General features: G+C 41.6%; 1 protein-coding gene across 2 annotated transcripts in view; it reads right to left on the bottom strand.

Annotated features, from left to right (window-relative positions):
- The window catches only part of LOC122558096 (glycogen [starch] synthase, muscle-like), a 79,778-nt gene that overhangs the window by 37,296 nt on the left and 18,751 nt on the right, over positions 1-23,731 (bottom strand). For both annotated transcript variants that reach the window (XM_087996620.1, XM_087996621.1), the window contains exons 3-7: positions 18,612-18,803; positions 12,300-12,485; positions 4,939-5,083; positions 4,026-4,143; positions 2,346-2,466 (exon numbers count right to left, since the gene is read on the bottom strand). In XM_087996620.1, the coding sequence (XP_087852746.1) occupies positions 2,346-2,466; positions 4,026-4,143; positions 4,939-5,083; positions 12,300-12,485; positions 18,612-18,803 (762 nt within the window). The remainder of the gene's footprint in view (positions 1-2,345; positions 2,467-4,025; positions 4,144-4,938; positions 5,084-12,299; positions 12,486-18,611; positions 18,804-23,731) is intronic.

Raw genomic sequence — 23,731 nt, 5'->3', positions numbered from 1 at the left:
TAAGGGGCAACGTTTTCACACAGAGGGTGGGATGTGTATTGAATCAGCTGCCAGAGGAAGTGTTAGAGGCTAGTACAATTGCAACATTTAAAAGGCATTTGGATGGGTATTTGAATAGCAAGGTTTTGGAGGGATATGGGCCAGGTGCTGGCAGGTGGGACTAGATTGGGTTGGGGTATCTGGTCGGCATGGACAAGTTGGACCAAAGGGTCTGTTTCCATGTTGTACATCTCTATGACACTAAAAATCACACAAGACCATATAGTCCAACAGGTTTATTTGGAAGTTTAAACTTTCAGAGCACTTCTCCTTTGTCAGGTAGCTAGTTGGACAGATTCATAGGACACTGAATTTATAGTTAATGTTCAAAGTAAAATGCAACTGATGAAACATATTGAAAGGTGGCACGGTGGCTCAGTGGTTAGCACTGCTGCTTCACAGCACCAGCGACCCAGGTTCAATTCCAGCCTTGGGTGACTGTCTGCGTTTGCACATTCTCACCGATTCTGCGTGGGTTTCCTCCGGGTGCTCCGGTTTCCTCCCACAATCCAAAGATGTGCAGGTCAGGTGAACTGGCCATGCTAAATTGCCCATTGTATTAGGTGCATTTGTCAGAGGGAAATGGGTCTGGGTGGGATAATCTTCAGAGGGAGGTTGTGGACTTGTTGGGCCAAAGGGCCTGTTTCCACACTGTAGGGAATCTAATCTAATCAAACCTAGATTGCTGTTAATTCTTTAGTCACTAAGAATGGGTTGCAGGTTTTGATTCATGAATATGTTAATCAAATATGAATTGAAACCTGCAACCACAGTCTAAGTGACTAAAGACTTAACAGCAACCTAGGTTTGTTCAATACATTGCATCAGCTGTATAATACTTTGATCTTTTTGACATAAATTCTGTGTCGTATGATTCTGCCCCAATAGCTACCTGATGAAGGAGCAGCACTCCAAAAGCTAGTGCTTCCAAATGAACCTGTTAGACCTGTGTTGTGACCTGATGTTGTGTGATTTTTAACTTTGCAAAAGTGAGGACTGCAGATGCTGGAAACCAGAGTTTAGATCAGAGTAGTGCTGGAATAGCACAGCAAGTGCTATTCAACACAGGAATCCTAATGAAGGGCTTTTGCCCGAAATGTCGATTTTCCTGCTCCTTGGATGCTGCCTGACCTGCTGTGCTTTTCCAGCACTACTCTGATTTTTAACTTTGTCTACCCCAATTCAACACCGGCTCCTCCACATCATGAATAAGATCAACAGTAATTCTTAAAATTTGTAACAGCAGTGAAATTTAAGTTACCAGTTCAGACACCCATAGTTTGGCCCAGTATTCATCATCTTAGTTCTGCAGCTACCAATTTGCTGAATTACATGCTCTCCTTTTATATTTGATATTCTTGCTCCCATTAAAACCATTACTTCTCACCCCAGTCAGTCTTCCCTACTCCCCTCATCTCCTCACCATAGGGTTAGGCAATAGATTGAATGTCTATTGCAGACAATTCGATTAATCACCACAGTGGAATGTGGTTGGACTACATGAAGAATTACAGGGCTCAGCTCTCTTTCAAAACTGTTCATGACTCAAACATCATCCAGGACACTACACCAACCCAACCTCAAATTGCTCTCCAAAAGCTTTGAATGTGCTATCAACTGAAAAATCATGCTTGTTTTTTGTACAATTTGGTTTGATTTACTCCAATCAGGCTCATCTGCCACTTCCATTCTTGTTAGCAATCACTAACTTTTAGAATCCTCATTCTTGCTTTCAAAACCTTCCGTCAGTTTGGTACTTACCATATCTGTGCGAACCCCTTCAGCCCCAGAAGTCTGCAAGGTCTTTGGCCCTCCTCCAAGTCTGGCAACTTGTGCATCCCCTGTTTTTATTTGCACCACCTTTGGCAGCTTATTTTTGAGATACCTAAACTTTAAGCTCTGCAATAACCTCCCTAAACTACTTCTCCACTCTACCTCACTTTCCTCCTTTAAACTGCTCCTTTTTGACCAAGATTTTGGTCCCCTGCTTTGACATCTCCTGCTGTGGCTCCATGTCAAATCTTTACAGATAGTGCTCTTATTAGGTGCCTTGGGTCTTTCTGATAAAGACACAACAGTAGTGCAAGTTGTTTTTGTGTCGTTTTGTTCAACGTTGGATTATTTAGCACTGTATGACAATTGCTGGCCAAGGATCATCATAAAAAAGCTGATGGAAGAATGCAGCATATATTATGGGAACATGTTTCCTAAGACTTTGGAATTGGCTCGGTGGAATACATTTTCTGCTTTTAGGCTCACACTTGACAACAAACAAAGGATGATCCAGTTTGGATTCTGCTTCTCACCTTGAGTAGATAATTTAGACGAGCCAAAGCTTCCAGAAATATGTCAGCACCTTTATTTGAGAACTCATATCTTCCTGCGATGAAAATAAACAAGGTCTTATCCAAGTCAAAGTTCAGGCATCTGGGAAAAAATAATTATGATTTTATAATTAAAAACCAGAAGACCTGTGGATGCTGGAAATCAGAAATAAATATTGAAATTGCTGGAAAATCTCAGCAGGTCTGGCAGCATCTGTGGAGAGAAATCAGAGTTAACGTGTCAAGTACAGTGACCCTTCTTAAAAACTGGGTTTCCATATTTTCCAGCAATTGCTGGTTTTGTTGTTGTTGTTACTTATAATTTTATAATCCTGTGCTCACTGAGAAAAGATAATGAACAGATAAGGCAAAATCTGTGATCCCTTGTGTGTGTGCATTGGGGAAGAATCAAGATCAAGGAGTTCTAAATTCAAAGTAAAACAAACCAAATTAATGCTGTGCTTTGTATATGATGCAGAGAGAACTATCAATAGCACCCAATAGAGGAAGGTGGCTAAATATCCTTTCAGCACTAGTTATCTATCCTTGACATCTAGCAGATTGATAAGGCTTCAAGTTAAGGCCTCATCCAAAAGGCACCAACTCTGACAGGGGAATGCCACCTCAAAGCCATCACTCCAGTGCATTACTGAAGTTTTGTGTTTAAGTCCTTGAATAAGATTTCAATCTCCAACCTCATTGCTCACAATGAGACTTGCTAAAAACTGGGCTACAATTGGAAATTCAACTATGCCTTCTTCAAAATGTGGAAAGGCAATAATTGCAACATTAGTCACTTTCGGGGTGGCACAGTGGCTCAGTGGTTAGCACTGCTGCCTCACAGCGCCAGGAATCCGGGTTCGATTCCTGCCTCGGGCGACCGTCTGTGTGGAGTTTGCACATTCTCCCCGTATCTGCGTGGGTTTTCTCTGGGTGCTTCGGTTTCCTCCCACAATCCAAAGATGTACAGGTCAGGTGAATTGGCCATAGTGTTCAGAGATGTATAGGTTAGGTGCATTAGTCTGGGGTAAATTTAGGGGACTGGGTGGGTAACTCTTCGGAGGGTCAGTGTGTACTTGTTGGGCCAAAGGGCTCGTTTCCACACTGTAGAGATTCTATATCTTAGGGTGCCATTGCCATATTCAGATGATTTCACTTAGCTATGTGTTGTAACTGTTCTCAGTGTCCATTATATTTTAAAGAGGAAAAGATATGTATTCCTTGCGAAATCATACATCTTTACAATATCGAGCTCAATACAAAATGAGCATAAAGCTTACTCGATTACATGAGGCCATTCCAAATGACAGCAAATGGAGGCAGTGAGGTAAATGTCTATTCATATAAAGGGGTGTCCCGCTACCATACAATATCATAAATAACTACATCAAAACCACACTAATCAAGTCGATTCCACAAAGAAATGCCAGTTTAGATCTTTGACACATCTGAAAGCTACTGCTTCATATCTTTCAATGTTATTTCCCACTTCCTACTCAAGAAAGGGTTCTGAAGGAGACATTGTTCTATGGTCATATGCTTAAAATAACATTTTCACCCAGGAACACCTTCCAGTACGGAGCGTAATGTGAACCAACTACATCAAAGGAAAAAGGCCAATTCCCTACTTTACACCATGTCCTCGCTTTGTTTTGAGCTTACCCATAGAAGTGGCCCCGGACAAACTCCTGGATGTGACTTTTACTGCGTGCATGTAGGTTCTGGAATTCATGCATAGCAGAGAACTTCTTTATGTTGAGTCCATTAGGAGTGACCACATCTAAGAGGAAAAAAAAAAGTACTTCAAAACATGCAGATATAAAAAACACAGTAAAAATCTCCAGTTGAGTTAGAGCACATAGTTGTGCAAGAAATGAATGACTGACTTTCTGTGTAATTCCAGAATTTGATATATTTATGTTTCCTTGTGATTACTCCAATGCTACTATGCTGGTCTGGTAGGATCAAAATACTGCAGATAGTGTAAAGCTAAAAGAAAAACACAAAAGGGTGGAAATATTCAGCATGTCTGGAAGTAGGTGTGAGAGAAAGAGTCAATTTCTCAGGACGATGATCTTACTTAAGGTCATCAAACTGAATCATTAACCTTATTCACATTAACCTTATTTTAAGAAGAGTCATATTGGAGTCAAAATATTACCTCTGTTTCTCTCTCCACTGATGCTGAGTTTCTCCAGCAATTTTTATTATTGTTTCAAATTTCCAGTATTTTGCTTTTACTTGACTCATCTATCAAAAGACACGTTTTTAACTACCATGGAGGGAGTGGCCTTTGTTAAATAGGTTCAGGACAAGCCAGAGCCTGTGCACAGTGTAGCTGCATCACTCAGTGCAAGAGCCATATGAACTTGGGCAGAGACACCAACAATGCTGCATATTATCTGTTTAGGAGATACTCTTTAGCAAAATGGCAGAATAAACCCCTTAAACGTAACAAATAAGGAAGTGGTAATTTGGCTCCCCAGATCTGGAGTAAATAATTGGATAAATAAACAGAGCAAGAGAGTAATATTAGAAGATCTCCTAAACACAGGACTGATTCAGGTGAACTCACCTGGTTTGCGTTTCAGCAGGTGCTCTGCCTCCATGGCAGTTATCTCTGACACTGTGGTGAAGACATGGGCACAGTGAATAGCAGCTCGCTCCATGCAGTATCGATGGTAAATCTGCCTTGAACCAGCCTCTTTATCAACATCAAACTGTTTCAAGAGAGGAAACAAGCTATGAGGAAAGCGCACAATTTTAGATAAAAAGAGGAATCATGAACTGAGGAAATTTGAAATACAAACAGGAAATAATGGGTAGAATATATGAAGCATACTACAAAGGAAAGGAGTTCACCAGCCAGTCCATCGATATGGAACATCTATCGCTCCCTTACCTCCCCATCCCAGGCTTCACGAAGCTAGCATTCCCAGAAAACAAAACCCTTCCCAATCTCTTTGAACGTCTCATATATTCTCCAGCCAACAACGCATTAAAGGGACAAAGGCCAGTATGCACAGAGCCAAAGGGAAACTGGGAGTTGAAATACGTAAGCAGTTAATAGTTTTAACAAAATATTATTTCAGGTGATTGTGCTCCTTATGTAGTAAATCAGTTCCAGTCTGGATTACAAAAGCAAAATATAGCAGAAATTAGACATCTGAAACAAAACCAACCTGAAACAGTCAGCAGACCTGACAGCACCTTGCAGAGCGAGGGACAGAGTTAATGTTTCAGCTCAATGTCATCTCAATCCATTGCTTGATTTAAGACCTACTTGTAGTCCAGTGTTGTTAACACTCAGTTTGAGTTTGACCTCCGTTGGAAGACGAAGTGCAAACTTTGGATACATTAAGTGACAACACAACAGGTAGGAGGGGGAAACTGGCTAAGCCAGTTAAACTAACTAACTGTTTTATACTCTTCAGTCATTCCATGTCTATGGTCATTGCGTTTCCTAAACTGACAACAGTTTTCAATTCAATTGACGGAAAGTTGCTATCTACAACCATTGCCAATACTGATAGGACAGAAGATTGATAGATAGACCAGGTCAAAAGGGCTGACACAGAAATTACTGAAAATGGCAGGACATGTTGATAAATGTAACAGCTCTTTCTAAGAACCAGTCAAGAAACAAAAGGCCAAAGGTCCTCCATTTATCATATGATTCTATGCCAAGGACACGTGGATGCAAACCTGAATTTGCAGCCGATCATCTGATCTTCATTTGAATTCCTTGAATTCAAGGAGCAGCAATTACTGTTTTATATGCTGTTGCATTGTTTTGGAACTTTGGAGAAAAAAAGTCAAAACAACAGCAGTTTAAAAGGAAGAAGAGCAGACAAAGGAAGCACATGGTGAGGGAGAGGGAGAGAGAGAGAGAAAACCTGCGCAGTTACCGCCTTTGCTGTTTGAATTCATGTATCGTTGGACATCGGAGTGCGTGTAGGAAAATTAACAAAGTGAAATTCACAACTAATCTTGGAGGAACTGTTGGGCGAAGTTCACAGCACAGAATCAGCTAAGTTCATTGTTGTTTTAAGTCTGTCCAAGAGAAAGGCTGCAGTAGTGAGTATAGTGGATTCTTTCTTGATTATATGTTTTTGGAGATAAGTCTCTTGATTAAACTTGAAATTAATAGCTATGGCTTATATTTTAACCTGGGGCAGTGTTTGTAGAGGAATAAGACGGTGTTATTTTCTGGGTCTGTAGATTGTGAAGGAGCAAAAATGGCCTTTGTAGTGATATGTACTTCTTGACAGATGTGGGAGTTTAAACAGATTTAAGGGTTATTGTGGATTATATCTGCCATAAATGCTGTTGGATGCGAATCTTATCAGATTGAGTGAATTGGTTGGAGAGACAGATCCCATGCAACAGCAACAGTATGTGATGGATGGCAGTTATAGAAAGGGGGAAAAGTCTCAGATACAGTCACATAGATGGGTTAACTCCAGGAAGGGTAAGAGAGATAGGCAGCTAGTGCAGGAGTCTTTTGTGGATATACCCATTTCAAACAGGTATGCTGTTTTGGAAAATGTAGGGGGTGATGGATTCTCAGGGGAACGTAGCACGAACAGCCAAGTTTCTGGAATCGAGACTGGCTCTAATGTAACGAGGGGTATGTCGGCTTCCAAGAGATCAATTGTGTTAGGGGATTCTGTAGTCGGAGATACAGACAGACGTTTCTGTGGCCAGCAGAGAAAAAGCAGAATGGTGCTTTTCCCTGGTGCCAGGATCAAGGATGTCTCAGAGGGTGCAGCATGTTCTCATGGGGGAGAGGGGCCAGCAAGACGTCATTGTCCACATTGGAACCAATGACATTGGAAGGGAAAAGGTTGAGATTCTGAAGGGAGATCACAGAAAGTTAGGCAGAAATTTAAAAAGGAGGTCCTCAAGGGTAGCAGTATCTGGATTACTCCCAGTGCTATGAGCTAGTGAGAGCAAGAGTAGGAGGATAGAGCAGATGAATGCATGGCTGAGAAGCTGGTGTATGGGAGAAGGATCCACATTTTTGGATCATTGGAATCTCTTTTGAGTGACTGTACAAGAAGGACAGATTGCACCTAAATTGGAAGGGGACTAATTTACTGGCAGGGAAATTTGCTAGAAATGCTTGGGAGGATTTAAACTAGCAAGGTGGGGGGGGGGGTGGGGGGGGTGGGACCCAGGGAGATAGTGAGGAAAGAGATCGATCTGAGACGGGTACAGTTGAGAACAGAAGTGAGTCAAACAGTCAGGGCAGGCAGGGACAAGGTAGGACTAATAAATTAAACTGCATTTATTTCAATGCAAGGGGCCTAACAGGGAAGGCAGATGAACTCAGGGCATGGTTAGGAACATGGGACTGGGATATCATAGCAATTATGGAAACATGGCTCAGGGATGGGCAGGACTGGCAACTTCATGTTCCAGGATACAAATGCTACAGGAAGGATAGAAAGGGAGGCAAGAGAGGAGGGGGAGTGGCATTTTTGATAAGGGATAGCATTACAGCTGTGCTGAGGGAGGATATTCCTGGAAATACATCCAGGGAAATTATTTGGGTGGAACTGAGAAATAAGAAAGGGATGATCACCTTATTGGTATTACAGATCCCCCCCCCCCCCCCAATAGTCAGAGGGAAATTGAGAAACAAACTTGTAAGGAGATCTCATGTATCTGTAAGAATAATAGGGTAGTTATGGTAGGGGATTTTAACTTTCCAAACATAGACTGGGACTGCCATAGTGTTAAGGATTTAGATGGAGAGGAATTTGTTAAATGTGTACAAGAAAATGTTCTGATTCAGTATGTGGATGTACGTACTAGAGAAGGTGCAAAACTTGACCTACTCTTGGGAAATAAGGCAGGGCAGGTGACTGAAGTGTCAGTGTGGGAGCACTTTGGGGCCAGCAACCATAATTCGATCATATTTAAAATAGTGATGGAAATGGATAGACCAGATCTAAAAGTTGAAGTTCTAAATTGGAGAAAGGCCAATTTTGACGGTATTAGGCAAGAACTTTCAAAAACTGATTGGGGGCAAATGTTCGCAGGTAAAGCGACGGCTGGAAAATGGGAAACCTTCAGAAATGAGATAACGAGAATCCAGAGAAAGTATATTCCTGTCAGGGTGAAAGGAAAAGCTGGTAGGTATAGAAAATGCTGAATGACTAAAGAAATTGAGGGTTTGGTTAAGAAAAAGAAGGAAGCATATGTAAGGTATAGACAGGGTAGATCAAATCCTTAGAAGAGTATAAAGGCAGTAGGAGTATACTTAAGAGAGAAATCAGGAGGGCAAAAAGGGGACGTGAGGTAGCTTTGACAAGTAGAATTAAGAAGAATCCAAAGGGTTTTTACAAATACATGAAGGACAAAAGGGTAACTAGGGAGAGAGTAGGACCCCTCAAAGAAAAGCAAGGCAACCACAGAAAATGGGGGAGATACTAAACCCGTATTTTGCATCAGTATTTACTGTGGAAAAGGATATGGAAGATATAAACTGAAAGGAAATAAATGGTGACACCTTGCAAAATGTCCATATTACAGAGGAGGAAGTGATGGATGTCTTGAAATGTGTAAAGGTGGATAAATCCACAGGACCTGATCACGTGTACCCTAGAATTCTGTGGGAAGCTAGAGAAGTGATTGCTGGGCCTCTTGCTGAGATATTTGTATCATCGATAGTCAAAGATGAGGTGCCGGAAGACTGGAAGTTGGCTAACGTGGTGCCACTGTTTAAGAAGGGCGGTAAAGACAAGCCAGGGAACTACAGACCGGTGAGCCTGACCTTGTTGGTGGTCAAGTTGTTGGAGGGAATCCTGAGGGACAGGATGTACATGTATTTGGAAAGGCAAGGACTGATTCGGGATAGTCAACATGGCTTCATGTCTCACAAACTTGATTGAGTTGTTTGAAGAAGTAACAAAGAAGATTGATGAGGGCAGAGCAGTAGATGTGATCTACATGGACTTCAGTAAGGCGTTCGACAAGGTTTCCCCATGGGAGACTGGTTAGCAAGGTTAGATCTCATGGAATACAGGAAGAACTAGCCATTTGGATACAGAACTGGCTCAAAGGTAGAAGACAGAGGGTGGTGGTGGAGGGTTGTTTTTCAGACTGGAGGCCTGTGACCAGTGGAGTGCCACAAGGATCGGTGCTGGGTCCTCTACTTTTTGTCATTTACATAAATGGTTTGGATGCGAGCATAAGAGGTATGGTTAGTAAGTTAGTAAGCTTGCAGATGACACCAAAATTGGAGGTGTAGTGGACAGCGAAGAGGGTTACCTCAGATTACAACAGGATGTTGACCAGATGGGCCAATGGCCTGAGAAGTGACAGATGGAGTTTAATTCAGATAAATGCAAGGTGCTGCATTTTGGGAAAGCAAATCTTAGCAGGACTTTTACACTTAATGGTAAGGTTCTAGGGAGTGTTGCTGAACAAAGAGACCTTGGAGTGCAGGTTCATAGCTCCTTGAAAGTGGAGTCGCAGGTAGATAGGATAGTGAAGAAGGTGTTTGGCGTTTGGTATGCATTCCTTTATTGGTCAGAGTATTGAGTGCAGGATTTGGGAAGTCATTTTGCGGCTGTACAGAACATTGGTTAGGCCACTGTTGGAATATTGCATGCAATTCTGGTCTCCTTCCTATCAGAAAGATGTTGTGATACTTAAAAGGGTTCAGAAAGATTTACAAGGATGTTGCCAGGGTTGGATTCTGACCTACAGGGAGAGGCTGAACAGGCTGGGGCTGTTTTCCCTGGAGCGTCGGAGGCTGAGTTGTGACCTTATAGAGGTTTACAAAATTATGAGGAGCATGGATAGGGTAAATAGACAACATCTTTTCCCTGGGGTCGGGGAGTCCAGAACTGGAGGGCATAGGCTTAAGGTGAGAGGGGAAAGATATAAAAGAGACCTAAGGGGCAACTTTTTCATGCAGAGGGTGGTACGTGTATGGAATGAGCTGCCAGAGGACGTGGTGTAGGCTGGTACAATTGCAACATTTAAAAGGCATTTGGATGGGTATATAAATAGGAAAGGTTTGGAGGGATATGGGCCGGGTGCTGGCAGGTGGGACCATATTGGGTTGGGATATTTGGTCGGCATGGATGGGTTGGACCGAAGGGTCTGTTTCCATGCTGTACATCTCTATGACTCTCGTACTGCCCAAACTGTTTGCACCACTCCAGAGAAGCATGCCAGAACTTAACACATATACGATCCATTGCACAAACATGCAATGAAGTTTCAGGCCATAGTGATTGCTACTGTTCTGAATGTATGCAATCTCAATGTCATATCACGTCATTGTTATCCTTGAAGCAGATAACACAGCTTGGCTATCTTGCATTCTGCTGTATCAGACCCTGCAAAAACAGGTTATCACACTCATATTTGCCTACATTTGCAGAATTGGTTGGTGACATCTGAGCATAAGGTGCAACCTAACAAGCAATGCTAGGTCCTGTACATGATGACATGTCTTCCCGCATTTGTCATCATATCCAGGATGGAATATTGTGAGTGGAACATTTCTGTAGGACATTTTAATGTAAGGCTTAGACATACATTCATTTTCATTGCAGTGCTACTGGCGTCAGTTGGCACTGCAATCACTGAAAGACTAGTTTCCACTGTAATCTGTACCAATGCGAGGGTCTCCTATTTTGCAGGTGATGGGGTACAGGTAAGAGTATTCATCTCAGATATCCTAAACCTGACATAAAACTGCTTCCTCCACTCTCAAAACCTCTGGAGATGTGACCTTGTGGGGCTCCTATTATCATTAGTTAATGCTTTGGAAAAAGCAAATAAATAGCAACTACTGTAGCGTGCCACATGAAAGCCTAATCGATAGCTGGGGACAGTTTGGGAACTGGGGTGGTATTAAAAAGGCTCAACACCCTTGTCTTTAAATTGTCTAGCTTTTTAATGAACACACATTGTCTGTGCTTGCAACATCCAGTGCTAAGCAGGGCTTATAAGCACCAACAGCATTACACCACTCATTTTGTGTGACAGGTTAGACCAAATTCTAACCAAGCACATGGAAATTCATTACTTTGTCTAAGCACATCAAAATCATATGAAATAATAATGAAATAATTTGCAATTTTACTTCTAAAAATATACACTATTTCGTAAAGTGCCCAGCGGGAGGTGGAGCCAGTGAGTTTGTGGTCTGTGATTCATCACCAAACTGGGGCTCGATATCAGGATTGCAATCACACTGACTAACCAGAAGGTGCCCTTGTGTTTGTTACACTGTGACAACTGGCACGTCCACATGTAGTAGGCGAAACAGCCTTTGTGAATTAGATACTGAAACAACCCTCAAAACAATTTTGCACATTACAATTACAGAAATTTGCTGATTTTCTGTTTTTCGAGTATCTTGTGCTTTTGTGCCAGGTTTCCATTCTTTATTCCTCTCTCTCTCTTTGCCTGGTCTCCATCTCCACCTCACTCCTTTTCTCCCCTCCCACCCCAAACCTCCTTCATCAAGATTAATGGTATTGTTTCCCCCGAGATGCTATCATCTAGCTCTGAGGAAGAGTCACTGGAGCCAGAATGTTGATTCCACTTTCTCTGTACAGATGCTGCAGGCCCTGCTCAGTATTTTCAGTAATTTCTGTTTCAGTTTCAGATTTCCAGTATCTGCTTTTTATTCCATTCTTTTCTTTCTTGTTATTACACTGTCACAGTGGAGAAAATAGCTTTTCCTCATCCTATGATAATTTATAATGTGCTAAATTGTTCTTGGATGGGTTTATAGCCAAGTCCCAGAGGCAATAAACATTGCTGTTCTTTGCAATATTCAGTTCTCAAAGTAGATCCACAAACTTTACTTTGTGTCATTTATTACCTGCACATCATGACATTCTTATCAAAATAAATAGCGTATAAACCATAGAAAGGACATAGATGCTACAAAGACACACTTACGTTTTTCAGACTATTGTAAAAATCAACATTGCCAGCACAGAGGTAGCGTCCCAACAATGTTGCATGAGTTGTAAAAATTGTTGCAACGGGTAGTTTTCGAATGCGAGTCATAACCAGGCCAATCCCTGACAGCCATTCATGGAAGTGAGCAAGGATGAAGTGCTCACCTTTCGACTGGGCTGCAAACTGGAAAATAAAGTTTGTTTTAACCATAAAGACCAACATTTATTTCAGTGAATACAGCATACTTTCAAAATTCAATCCTTCAGATTGATTATTCTAAAGAGCCAACTCCCTAACAAATACTAACAGTGGTAGGGGAATACAATAAATATTCTTGATCAGAGCTAAAACAACAGAGTGCCCTTGGGCGTAATTGCAGGTTTAAAAAAAGGAAGAAAATTTTTCATCAGTTCCTCCTGTTAGTTTCTGTGTTTATAACGTGGCATTGACCAAACATCCTTACAATGTAGTTTTTTTTTCTAAAGGTGATCTAAACACAGTTTACATCATTTTCCCTCAACCTATTCTGAGCTTGCTGATTTTCAGAAAACATTTATCCTCGTGTCTGATTGGACAGTTTCTCATTGCCTTTTCTTTAGCTTCGCTTTGATGCTATGGTTAGCTCAAATACTGCCATGATTCAAGACTATACTAACATTCCTGAGCCAAGAATGTGAGACAAGATTAAGGTGAATGCATGGGGCAGATGAATGTTTCACACTGGGCTAGACAGATCCTTAGAATTCTTCCAAAGAAATGTATGGCCTCTCATTCCAAGTACTATGTTCTGTGTTATGAAGAAAGCAAGTCAACAGCAAAAACAGATTTTCAAAAGGATAACATGCGATCTCTACTTTTTTTTCAACAATTGTTTAAAAAGTTATGATGAGTAATTCATGAACTTCATGATAGGCATCTAAAAGTAAACATAATCCAGTCTAAAGCAATTTGTTCATGTGATGGTAATAACAAGACAGCTGAAAGGAAAGTGGAGATTAAGCAGCAATGTGCAGTCAAAAGATTGACCAAAGGCCAGTGGTAGTGGTGCAGAATTGTGCACAAGTAGCCTCAAGGTACAAGGCCCAGGCTAAATAAAGAGCTCAGACAATGCAACTGACAGTTAAAAATATGGAGCAAGATGGGATTGACTTGGTGAAACATATTGCTGCACATTGCTGCTTAATCTCCACTTTCCTTTCAGCTGTCTTGTTATTACCATCACATGAACAAATTGCTTTAGACTGGATTATGTTTACTTTTAGATGCCTATCATGAAGTTCATGAATTACTCATCATAACTTTTTAAACAATTGTTGAAAAAAAAGTAGAGATCGCATGTTATCCTTTTGAAATTAAATTAAATCAAATCAATTACAATTCAAGTTAAATTGACTGCTCCAGATGTTAAGAAGGGAGCAGGCTATTGTTGGGCAAATGCTGCTTGACAACACTGATGGTGCCTTCCATCACTTTAGTGTAGGAAATCACCAGGGCATCCAACAGGGAAACCTGCAGGTTTTTATATCTTTTAAGTATTCACACTGATGTGTGATTCTATGACTCCTGGCAACAGATTATACTTGAAGCTAGATCTTCTGTCTACAAAGCAAATTATTTCCTTTGTTATTTTTGGAAGCATTCTATTTCATTAGCACTCTTTGGTGGACAGTGACCATATTAGTACATTGTCATTATGGATTTTGTACCAAGAAAGGAAATGGTTAAATACCACAATCCAGCTGATGACACAAGTTCTTGTATTATGCATATCCAAGAGTTGTAGGTCAGCTAGATTGGACAGATTAATTTGTTAAAGATATAAAACATATATTTTCTAGTGGAGACAGACTCTAACACTGTGTAGCTGCCCCGGAGCAGACTTTGATTGGCTTCTCATGATCTTTACCACTCAGAGTTGCTGGCCAAGAATATTATGTGTGTCAGAGTGGTGTTTAGAGCAGACTGTTACTTACTCAGTTCAAGTAACAAGGGTTGCACTATGTCAGAGGCAGGGTAAGGAGAAGTTTTTTGGTTCATCAGTGGTATAATCATTTGTACCACTTTCCCATGTTGCTTAATTTTGGGTGTAGGTGTGAATGTGCTTTATCAGTTAGTTGTTAATGAATTGAAGAACTGAATTGATAAAAACAAATTTGTGAAGGAGTAATTGGCAGATGTTTGGTAACAGGACAACTCTATTGGGGTGGCCAGAAGCTATCACAGTTACTTTGGTCAAGTATGAACTGAAACTTCAATATTGGGGAATTCAAACAGCAATGTGAATAAAATGGTCTGATGCTGGGTGCCATATCTTTATCTTCAAATTCTTTCTTGTTTCATGAACTCATTAGATGATGAGCTACTAGTTTATCTTCCATCTTAGTCGTTACTGTTAGGATATGTTCTGCAGAATGTAGCACACTACAATTATGCTAAAGACTCTCGCTGATGAGTCCTGAAAGGGACCTCCAGACCTGAGGCATACAACCACAGTTTCAGCATATTCCTTGCTCAATAACATATCCAATAGTCATATCGCTGTCAGGGGCAGCACTCACAGGGGCTGCTCATAAGTTCACTAAACAGCTTTTGCCACCTAATTCTCAAAAGTATTTCCAGATATCAAGGATTGAGGATGTAGGACGATTGCAGTGTGAAAGCATCATGGAAACTCCCAAGGGATCAAATGCAGACCTACATGGACCTTTTCTTGTAGCTGGAATCTCATCTGCCTATGGTGTGAGGAACAACCAACTTGGAGACGTTTTAACATGTTTTTGATAGTGCCTCAGAAGGACCAGAGGCAAACACCTTGATGGCAGTGGCATCTCCCACAGCCATGGGTAATAGGTAACCACCAGCTGCGACAGGGAGCAGGTCTTCTTTGAGAATTAGGGAATGAAGGAAACGGCTCTGACCACTGAGCTACATATCTACATCGATCTACAGACCCTTCCCCTTTAACTAACCCCTTAACAGTTATCTCCATTTTAGAATTGCCTTCACAAACCATATGTTCATGCAGGAGGCATTAACTTCAAATTAGGGCAAATATCTCTTTAAAAGAAGCCAACCCTAATATTATAACTGTTAGCACACCACCTCAGCAGGAATTATGCAGACACCCAAAAAAATGTCTTAAATAAAATCAGATGTTTAAGTAGACACTGATGTCAGATTTTATCCCTGGAACTTTAATCATCATCATCACCCCCCTTCCCCACCCCCTTTCCTTGTCCACCATCTATTTGTTCTGTAGTTCTATGAGATGTTCTGTTTCCTTATGGAGCTGGTGGTTATGAAGTACTGTCATAGTCAGCACTGCCATCAATATTTCGCCTTTGTACATTTCAGGGCACGACGAGAGACAAAAGTTTCCCAGTTAGTGAATCCCAAATGCACAAGGCTGAACTACTCAGAGTATTTTAATTATTTAATACATTGTTAACATGCTGCTATATCCTATTCCCATAAAATGCTATTTCCAACACTGATCAAATGAGAAAAGAAACTTCCATTTTGCTGAACAAAATAAGAGCCCATGTTGTTTGGAGGCAAGGTACTGGCATGGATAGAGGACTGGCTGTCTGGCAGAAGGCAGAGAGTCGGGATGAAGGGGTCTTTTTCAGGATGACAGCTGGTGACTACTGGAGTTCCGCAGGGGTCAGTGCGGGACCACAAGATATTCACGTTATAAATTAACAACTAAATGAAGAAACTGACAACATCTTTGCTAAGTTTGAAGATGACACAAAGGTAGATGGAGGGACAGATAATGTTGAGGTAGCAGGGAGGCTCCAGAAGGACTTGGACAGGCTATGTGAGTGGGCAAAGAAGTGGCAAATGGAATACAATGTGGGTAAAGTAGGAGGTTATGCACTTTGGAAGGAAGAATAGAGGCATTGACTATTTTATAAATCAGGAAAGACTTTGGAAATCTGAAGCATAGAAGTCCTAGCTCAGGATTTTCTTCGGGTAGCTTGCAGGTTCAGTTGGCAGCATTCATTTCAAGAGCGATGGAATACAAGAGCTCTAATGTACTCCTGAGGCAGTATAAGGCTCTGGATAGAACACATTTCCAATATTCTGAACAGTTTTGGGCTCCATATCTGAGGAAGGATGTGCTGGCATTGGAGGGGGTCCAGCGGAGGTTTCTCAGGAGGAATCCTGGGGGTGAAGGACATTACATATAAAGAGTGATTGAGGACTCTGGGTCTGTGCTTGATAGAGCTTAGAAGGATAAAGGGGGATCTCATTGAAACTTACAGGATACTGGGAGGCCTGGATACAGTGGACATGGAGAAGATGTTAGCATTGGTAGGAGAGACTGGGACCTGAGAACACAGCGTCAGTGTGAAAGGATGAGCCTTTCGAACTGAGGAGAAGGAGGAATTTCTTCAACCAGAACTTGATGAATCTGGGAACTCGTTGTTTCAGATAAGGCCAAGTCATTCAATGTCATTGTGACAGAGATAGGTTTATGATTAGTAAGGAGATCAAGAGTTATAGAGGAAGGGCAGGAGAATAAGGTTGAGAAATAGATCACCCAAGATCAAATGGTGGAGGAGTTTGATGGGCCAAATGGCCCAATTCTGGTCCTTTATCTTACGGTCTTCTGGACAGGACATCAAATCCGGGATGTCATGGCTGAGTGGTGAATGATGGGTTCAAGTTTACCCAAGAGTTACAGCTATTGTTAAACATTTGAATTTTCCTGGGTAATTATTTAGCTTGTATGTTGAAACTCTCTAATTCATTCAGTGTGCCAGATGTCAGGTTATTGTCCCAAAGATGTGGACATTCTTGCAGAGTCAGCTGCATCTGCATCGAGATTTCAGCGCGGTCCCAATGCACAATTGTAATCTGCTCTGTTCCAAAGACTACCTAGTCATTGGAATTTCTGCACCACTAGTTCATGATTGTTCACAAATTGACTTGCTGATTGATGTTTGTGAGAAGCAACATGCTGATTCTCTTAGTATCTTTGTTTTGCAATTCTGTTAGTAGTGTCTTGGTTAATATTATTTGGTGCAGTTGACAGAAGGTGAGTACAGTGAGCCAAACCCAGCATCCAATGTTTTCAAAGAGGTGGATTGGGAAGTTTGCAGAGAATCTTGAGGAGCAATGAAGAAGAAGGTTTAAAAAAAAAAATCTGGTGCCCATTTGTGATTGCTCCTTACAAAGTTTATTGTCTTATAAATTATAGCATTCGTACAGTATAAATGAGACAAATGGACGTACTAGTATGATGAGGTGTGATGGTTGTATGCCCGTTGAATATGATCATTCTTTATCTTTACACGTGGAGTGTATTGCAATAATTGCAGATGTGTCTGAATTTTAATGTTATTTAGCAGAAGTTCTGTGCAGGGATCAAGGAAAAGGATACTGTTGTAAATAAAATGCAAGTACTTCATCCCAACTCTGTGACTGTATGGTTAATTTGTAAATAAATCTAATCATATTGTGCATTGCCAATCACATACTGCTAAGGGTTCTGTACAGCAGTCTGTTAAATGCACATGGTATTCATGTGCACTGTTTGAAACTCATCCTTTGAAGCTGTCCACGCTGAGCAGCTTCTCTTTCTGGTTGTTGCTTTAATCAGATGATGTGGCCAGGAATAACATATGAAGTAACGGAATTTACAAACTCTTGATTTAAGTTATCCACTCCTCTGATATTTCAACTGTTCACTGATGCTCAAAGTGTAAAAGGAAGTTGCGTGAAAATGTTTCATCCAAAGATGGATGAAATAGTAAAATAAATTACCATGAAACTGCTACTTGAACAGACTGTATAAAAGACTTAAACAAAGTATTACAGAACCAGACAGCACAGAAGGAGGCCACCCTTGGAAAGGTCTATCCATTTGTTCCACATTTCTGCCCTTTCCCCAGAATCCTGCATTCCATTCTCAAGTATTCATTCAATTCTCTTTTGAAACATATTATTAAATCTGTTTCCACCATCCATTAGGTAGTGCATTCCAGATCATTGTAAGTCAATGCTTCAGAACTTTCTATCTCATTTCACCTCTTGTTCTTTTTGTCGATTACAATTCATGTCCTCTGGTTACTGACCCTTCTGCAACTGGAAGCATTTTCTCCTTCTGTACCTATATGCTTGGAACACCTCTGATAAATCTCCCCTCAATAACCTCTGCTCGAAGAAGAATCCCAGCTTCTACATATATCTGGAGTCCCAACCCCATGTAACATCCTGGGAAATTCCTTCTGCAGCAAGTTCCTAGGACATTTCAGGCCATTATGTTCTCAAATTGAACTGAAAAGATATCTGAATACTTACTTCTCCCAAGAACCATGTGGTGAGAAACCCAAAGAGCACTGCATCATTAGCTTCCTTGTCAAACCAGGGAATTCCAATATTGCAAGAGTCCCACAACTCTGTCTTCCACTGGTCGAGACTCCAATTAGAAGCACCAATGTCTAACAGCACGACATAAGGACTTCCATCAATCAGCCATCTGCCAAAATAGACCTGTAAAACAGAACAGATTTTGTGTCAAAAACCTCTGGGTTGTATGGTCAATAATGGTCTACAAATTATGCATTGTCTCTAAAAGATATTGCAAGGAAGAAAGATGAAAACTTCATTTAAACTGCATCAAGCTGTTAAATATAATGGCTATCACTAAAGGACTCTGATCACTGGTATAATTATTAACATACCAGTAAATGAACACCTTCACCTATGTAACAGCATAACAATTGTGGATCAAGTTCATACAACTCAACAAGCACAGCAAGGAGTATGCTCAACTGACATTGAAAGGAGGTTATTTCAACCATAATTGGAGAAGTTTTAAAGTACAGTAAACAGTGAAAAAGACAGTAGAAAGCTTCAAGAAGACTCACAGCATATTCAGACACATAACAGGTAAAATTCAATGCAGAAAAGTATGATATGATAAAATCTGGCAGGAAGAAAGCTAAATAGTAAAGGGGAAAACCTGGGGTGCCTCAAAAGCAGCAAGACAGACCGACAAATAATAAAGCATATAGGATCGAAGCTTAGAAGAGTAACAGGATTCAAAACGTCAGAAAATTATGCAACACTGTACAAAACACTCGTTCAGACCCTGTTGGTGGAGAGTCCAATTCTGGGCACTGCATTTTAGGATGTGAAAACTTGTGACAGGGTGCAGCGCAATTTACTGAAAGAGTAAAGAAGGTCAAGAAGAAATTTGATAAACGGTGCTTAAAAGCATAATGGTTGCAGATAGGATGAACAAAATATTTTCAATAGCTGAATAATCAGTAATCAAAGGCTGTAGGTTTAAAGGTGAGGGTCAAAAGAAGCAGATGTAACATGTGTAACTTGCTGTCATGTAACAAGTTGTTAGGATGTAGAATGCTACTCCTGGTGGTGGTTACAGAGCCAATAGAATTTACAAAACTATTTTTGGAAGTTCTTTTTTGAGCAGCGTACTGTGGTCCCTATGTGGCCATTGATTAGGTTACTGAACATCAAGTACCAATAGCCTTATTGTTCACAGTATACAATCCACAAATCAGTACTTCAAATTGCTCTGGGCCTGCAGAAACCAGGATTTCCCATGTCAAGCTCCTACCAGAGTAGCAGAGACATAGATGGCCCTATGCTATAAGCTATGCTATAATAAATGCTATAAGCGCTGCCCTACTTTAAGCACACGCCTGCCTATTAATGCCAGACAGAGGGGATTCAATTCAGTGTCCGGGTCCTAAAATTAATAAATACAACAACTAAACTGAATAAGGGAATTAAACGGTTAAATGAAAATGGAAAATCTTTGCTGCAGAATAAGAATCCTCAAATATATTTAAAAAAGAGATACCAAGGTTACAGCAAGAGGTTAATGTGAACATTAAGCACAGTATTGCAACACTCTGCCAGTATCATGGTGCAAGGCTACATAGTGAGGAAGTCTGAAAGATAAAAGTGGAGTTGAGCCAAAAAAAAGTAAGATGTCAGATAGCTGTCGGAATTCAATTAGAGATAGTAGTATTGCTGAACTGACTTCACCTTTGTAAAACTCCTCTCTCAGCTCCCTCTGAACTGTGCAATTGTCCTTGCTGTATTTGAAGATACAATTCAGATGGAGGTCAGTGCCAACTGCAGATTACCCTCATTCTGAATCAGCTGCTCACACAAACCAAGTGTAGCAATAACATGAGCAAACATGCTCAACTGGTGCAGATAACTGATCACAACTGAAGGATAATTAGCCCCAGCAAAGCAGAAATATAAACTGAGGAACATAACACTCTTTTTAAAGGGGGTATGGACTGGTAGTAGCTGATCAAGGCAGGTTGATATGAAGATCTTTGTTATTTTGTAAAGATCCATATACCATCCCACAAAAAGAAGCAGACCAGCCCCAATGCAAGAACGACCCCACAGCCCGGCTCGAACCTTCAGTTCCATGAAGATAAATAAATACTTAATACAACATAATGGGACCCTTCTTTGTGATTATTATCTGAGTTTGTGGACAGTACATGGCTTTAGTCACAGAACGTAACCTATCATTGCATGTAGAATATAGGAGAAAGCCAGGACTGCAGATGCTGGAGATCAGAGTCAAAATGTGTGCTGCTAGAAAAGCACAGCTGGTCAAGCAGTATCCGAGGAGCAGGAGTGTTGACGTTTTGAGCATAAGTCCTTCATCAGGAATGTGGGAAAGGGCCAAGGAGCCTGAGAGATAAATAGGAGGAGAATGGGGCTGAAGGGAAGGTATCTGGGAATGCTACATGTTGATGAAGGTGGGGGAGATGGTGATAGGGCAGAGTGGAGGGTGGAGTGGATAGATGGAAAGGAAGATAGACAGGTAGGACAGTTCATGAGGGCAGTGCCAAGTTGGAGGGTTGGATCTGGGAAAAGGCAGGGGGAGGAAAAATGGGGAAATTGGTGAAGTCAACATTGATCCTGTGGGGTTGGAAAGTCCTAAGGCAGAAGATGAGGTGTTCTTCCTCCAGGAGTCAAGTGGCTAGGATTTGGTGGTGGAAGAGGCCCAGGACTTGCATGTCCTTGGCATAGTGGGATTGGGAGGTGAAGTGTTCAGCCACAGGGTAGTGGGGTTGATTGTGTGTGTGTCCTAGAGATGGTTTCTGAAACATTCTGCAAGTTGGCATCATGTATCCCCAATGTACAGGAAACTACATCGAGGGCAACAGACACAGTAGATGAGGTGTTGGGGGTGCAGGCAAATCTCTGACTGATGTGGAAGGATCCTTTGGGGCCTTAAATAGAGGTTGGTGGTGGGGGGGGGGGGGGGGGGCGGGAAGCAGGTGTGGGCACAGAGTTTACACTTCTGCAGTGATAAGGGAAGGTGCCGGGAGTGGAGGGTGAGTTAGAGGATATAATGATGGAATCGCGGAGGGAATGGTCTCTGCAGAAAGCAGACAGGAATTGGGAGGGAAATATATCTCTGCTGGTAGGGTCTGATTGTAAGTGGCAGAAATGGTGGAAATTATGCATTATATCTGGAGGTTGATGGGGTGGATGGTAAGGACCATGGGGGTTCTGTCTTTATTGCGATTGGAAGGGTGGGGTTCGAGGGTGGAGGTGCGGGAAGTGGAGGAGGTGTCCAGAATGTCAGAGGAATATTCCTATTTAGAATTAAATGCTTGAGTCTTCTGTTTTTACTTTCATTGTTATCAAGAGGGCTGCTGCAGTTGGAGTCAGTGGCAGGATGTGAATTATAAACCCATTGCATCAGAATGAAATGATGCCTGGCCCTATATGATACAAGTAATTCAATGTAACCTCTCCAATGAAAAGAAATACCTAATTGTGCTGTCCACAATACTTGCTCGACCCCGTTGAATTATTTCTCGTCATAGATACGTACAGCACAGATACAGACCCTTTGGTCCAAGCGTCCATGCCAACCAGATATCCCAACCCAATCTAGTCCCACCTGCCAGTACCCGGCCCATATCCCTCCAAACCTTTCCTATTCATTTACCCATCCAAATGCCTCTTAAATGTTGCAATTGTACCAGCCTCCATCATTTCCTCTGGCAGCTCATTCCATACACGCACCACCCTCTGCGTGAAAAAGTTGCCCCTTAGGTCTCTTTTATATCTTTCCCCTATCACCCTAAACCTATGCCCTCTAGTTCTGGACTCCCCAACCCCAGGGAAAAGACTTTGCCTATTTACCCTATACATGCCCCTCATAATTTTGTAAACCTCTATAAGGTCACCCCTCAGCCTCTGACGCTCCAGGGAAAACAGCCCCAGCCTGTTCAGCCTCTCCCAATAGCTCAAATCCTCCAACCCCCGCTACATCGTTGTAAATCTTTTCTGAACCCTTTCAAGTTTCACAACATCTTTCTGATAACGAGGAGACCAGAATTACACGCAATATTCCAACAGTGGCCTAACCAATGTCTTGTACAGCTGCAACATGACCTCCCAACTCCTGTACTCAATACTCTGACCAACGAAGGAAAGCATACCAAATGCCTTCTTCACTATTCTATCGACCTGCAACTCCACTTTCAAGGAGCTATGAACCTGCACTCCCAGGTCTCTTTGTTCAGCAACACTCCCTAGGACCTTACCAAGAAGTGTATAAGTCTTGCTAAGATTTGCTTTCCCATAATGCAGCACCTCGCATTTATCTGAATTAAACTCCATCTGCCACTTCTCAGCCCATTGGCCCATCTGATCAAGATCCTGTTGTAATCTGAGGTAACCCTCTTTGCTGTCCACTCCCCCTCCAATTTTGGTGTCATCTGCAAACTTACTAACTGTACCTCTTATGCTCGCATCCAAATCATTTATGTAAATGACAATAAGTAGAGGACCCAGCACCGATCCTTGTGGCACTCCACTGGTCACAGGCCTCCAGTCTGAAAAACAACCCACCACCACCACCCTCTGGCTTCTACCTTTGAGCCAGTTCTGTATCCAAATGGCTAGTTCTCCCTGTATTCCATGAGATCTAACCTTGCTAATCAGTCTCCCATGGGGAACCTTGTCGAATGCCTTACTGAAGTCCATATAGATCACATCCAGTGTTCTACCCTCATCAATCCTCTTTGTTACTTCAAAAAAAACTCAATCAAGTTTGCCAGACATGATTTCCCACGCATAAAGCCATGTTGACTATCCCTAATCAGTCCTTGCCTTTCCAAATACATGTACATCCTGTCCCTCAGGATTCCCTCCAACAACTTGCCCACCACCAACATCAGGCTCACTGGTCTATAGTTCCCTGGCTTGTCCTTATCACCCTTCTTAAACAGTGGCACTGCGTGAGAAAATATACAATGGAAACATCCTCATCTTAGATCCCAGTTATTTTGAACCTTTGCTTAGGTCACAAATGACCAGTGAACACATCATGTACAAAAGTAGCAGATCATCATTGTAGCTGTTAATACAAAGAGCACAGTAAAAGTAACAGAAAGTGA

The sequence above is a fragment of the Chiloscyllium plagiosum genome, unplaced genomic scaffold (assembly GCF_037043375.1).
Source record: "Chiloscyllium plagiosum isolate Xiang-an unplaced genomic scaffold, Cpla_swu_hap1 HiC_scaffold_18, whole genome shotgun sequence".
NCBI lineage: Eukaryota > Metazoa > Chordata > Chondrichthyes > Orectolobiformes > Hemiscylliidae > Chiloscyllium > Chiloscyllium plagiosum.
Note: the sequence above shows the minus strand (reverse complement) of the source record. Positions and strands in the feature narration are given on the sequence as shown.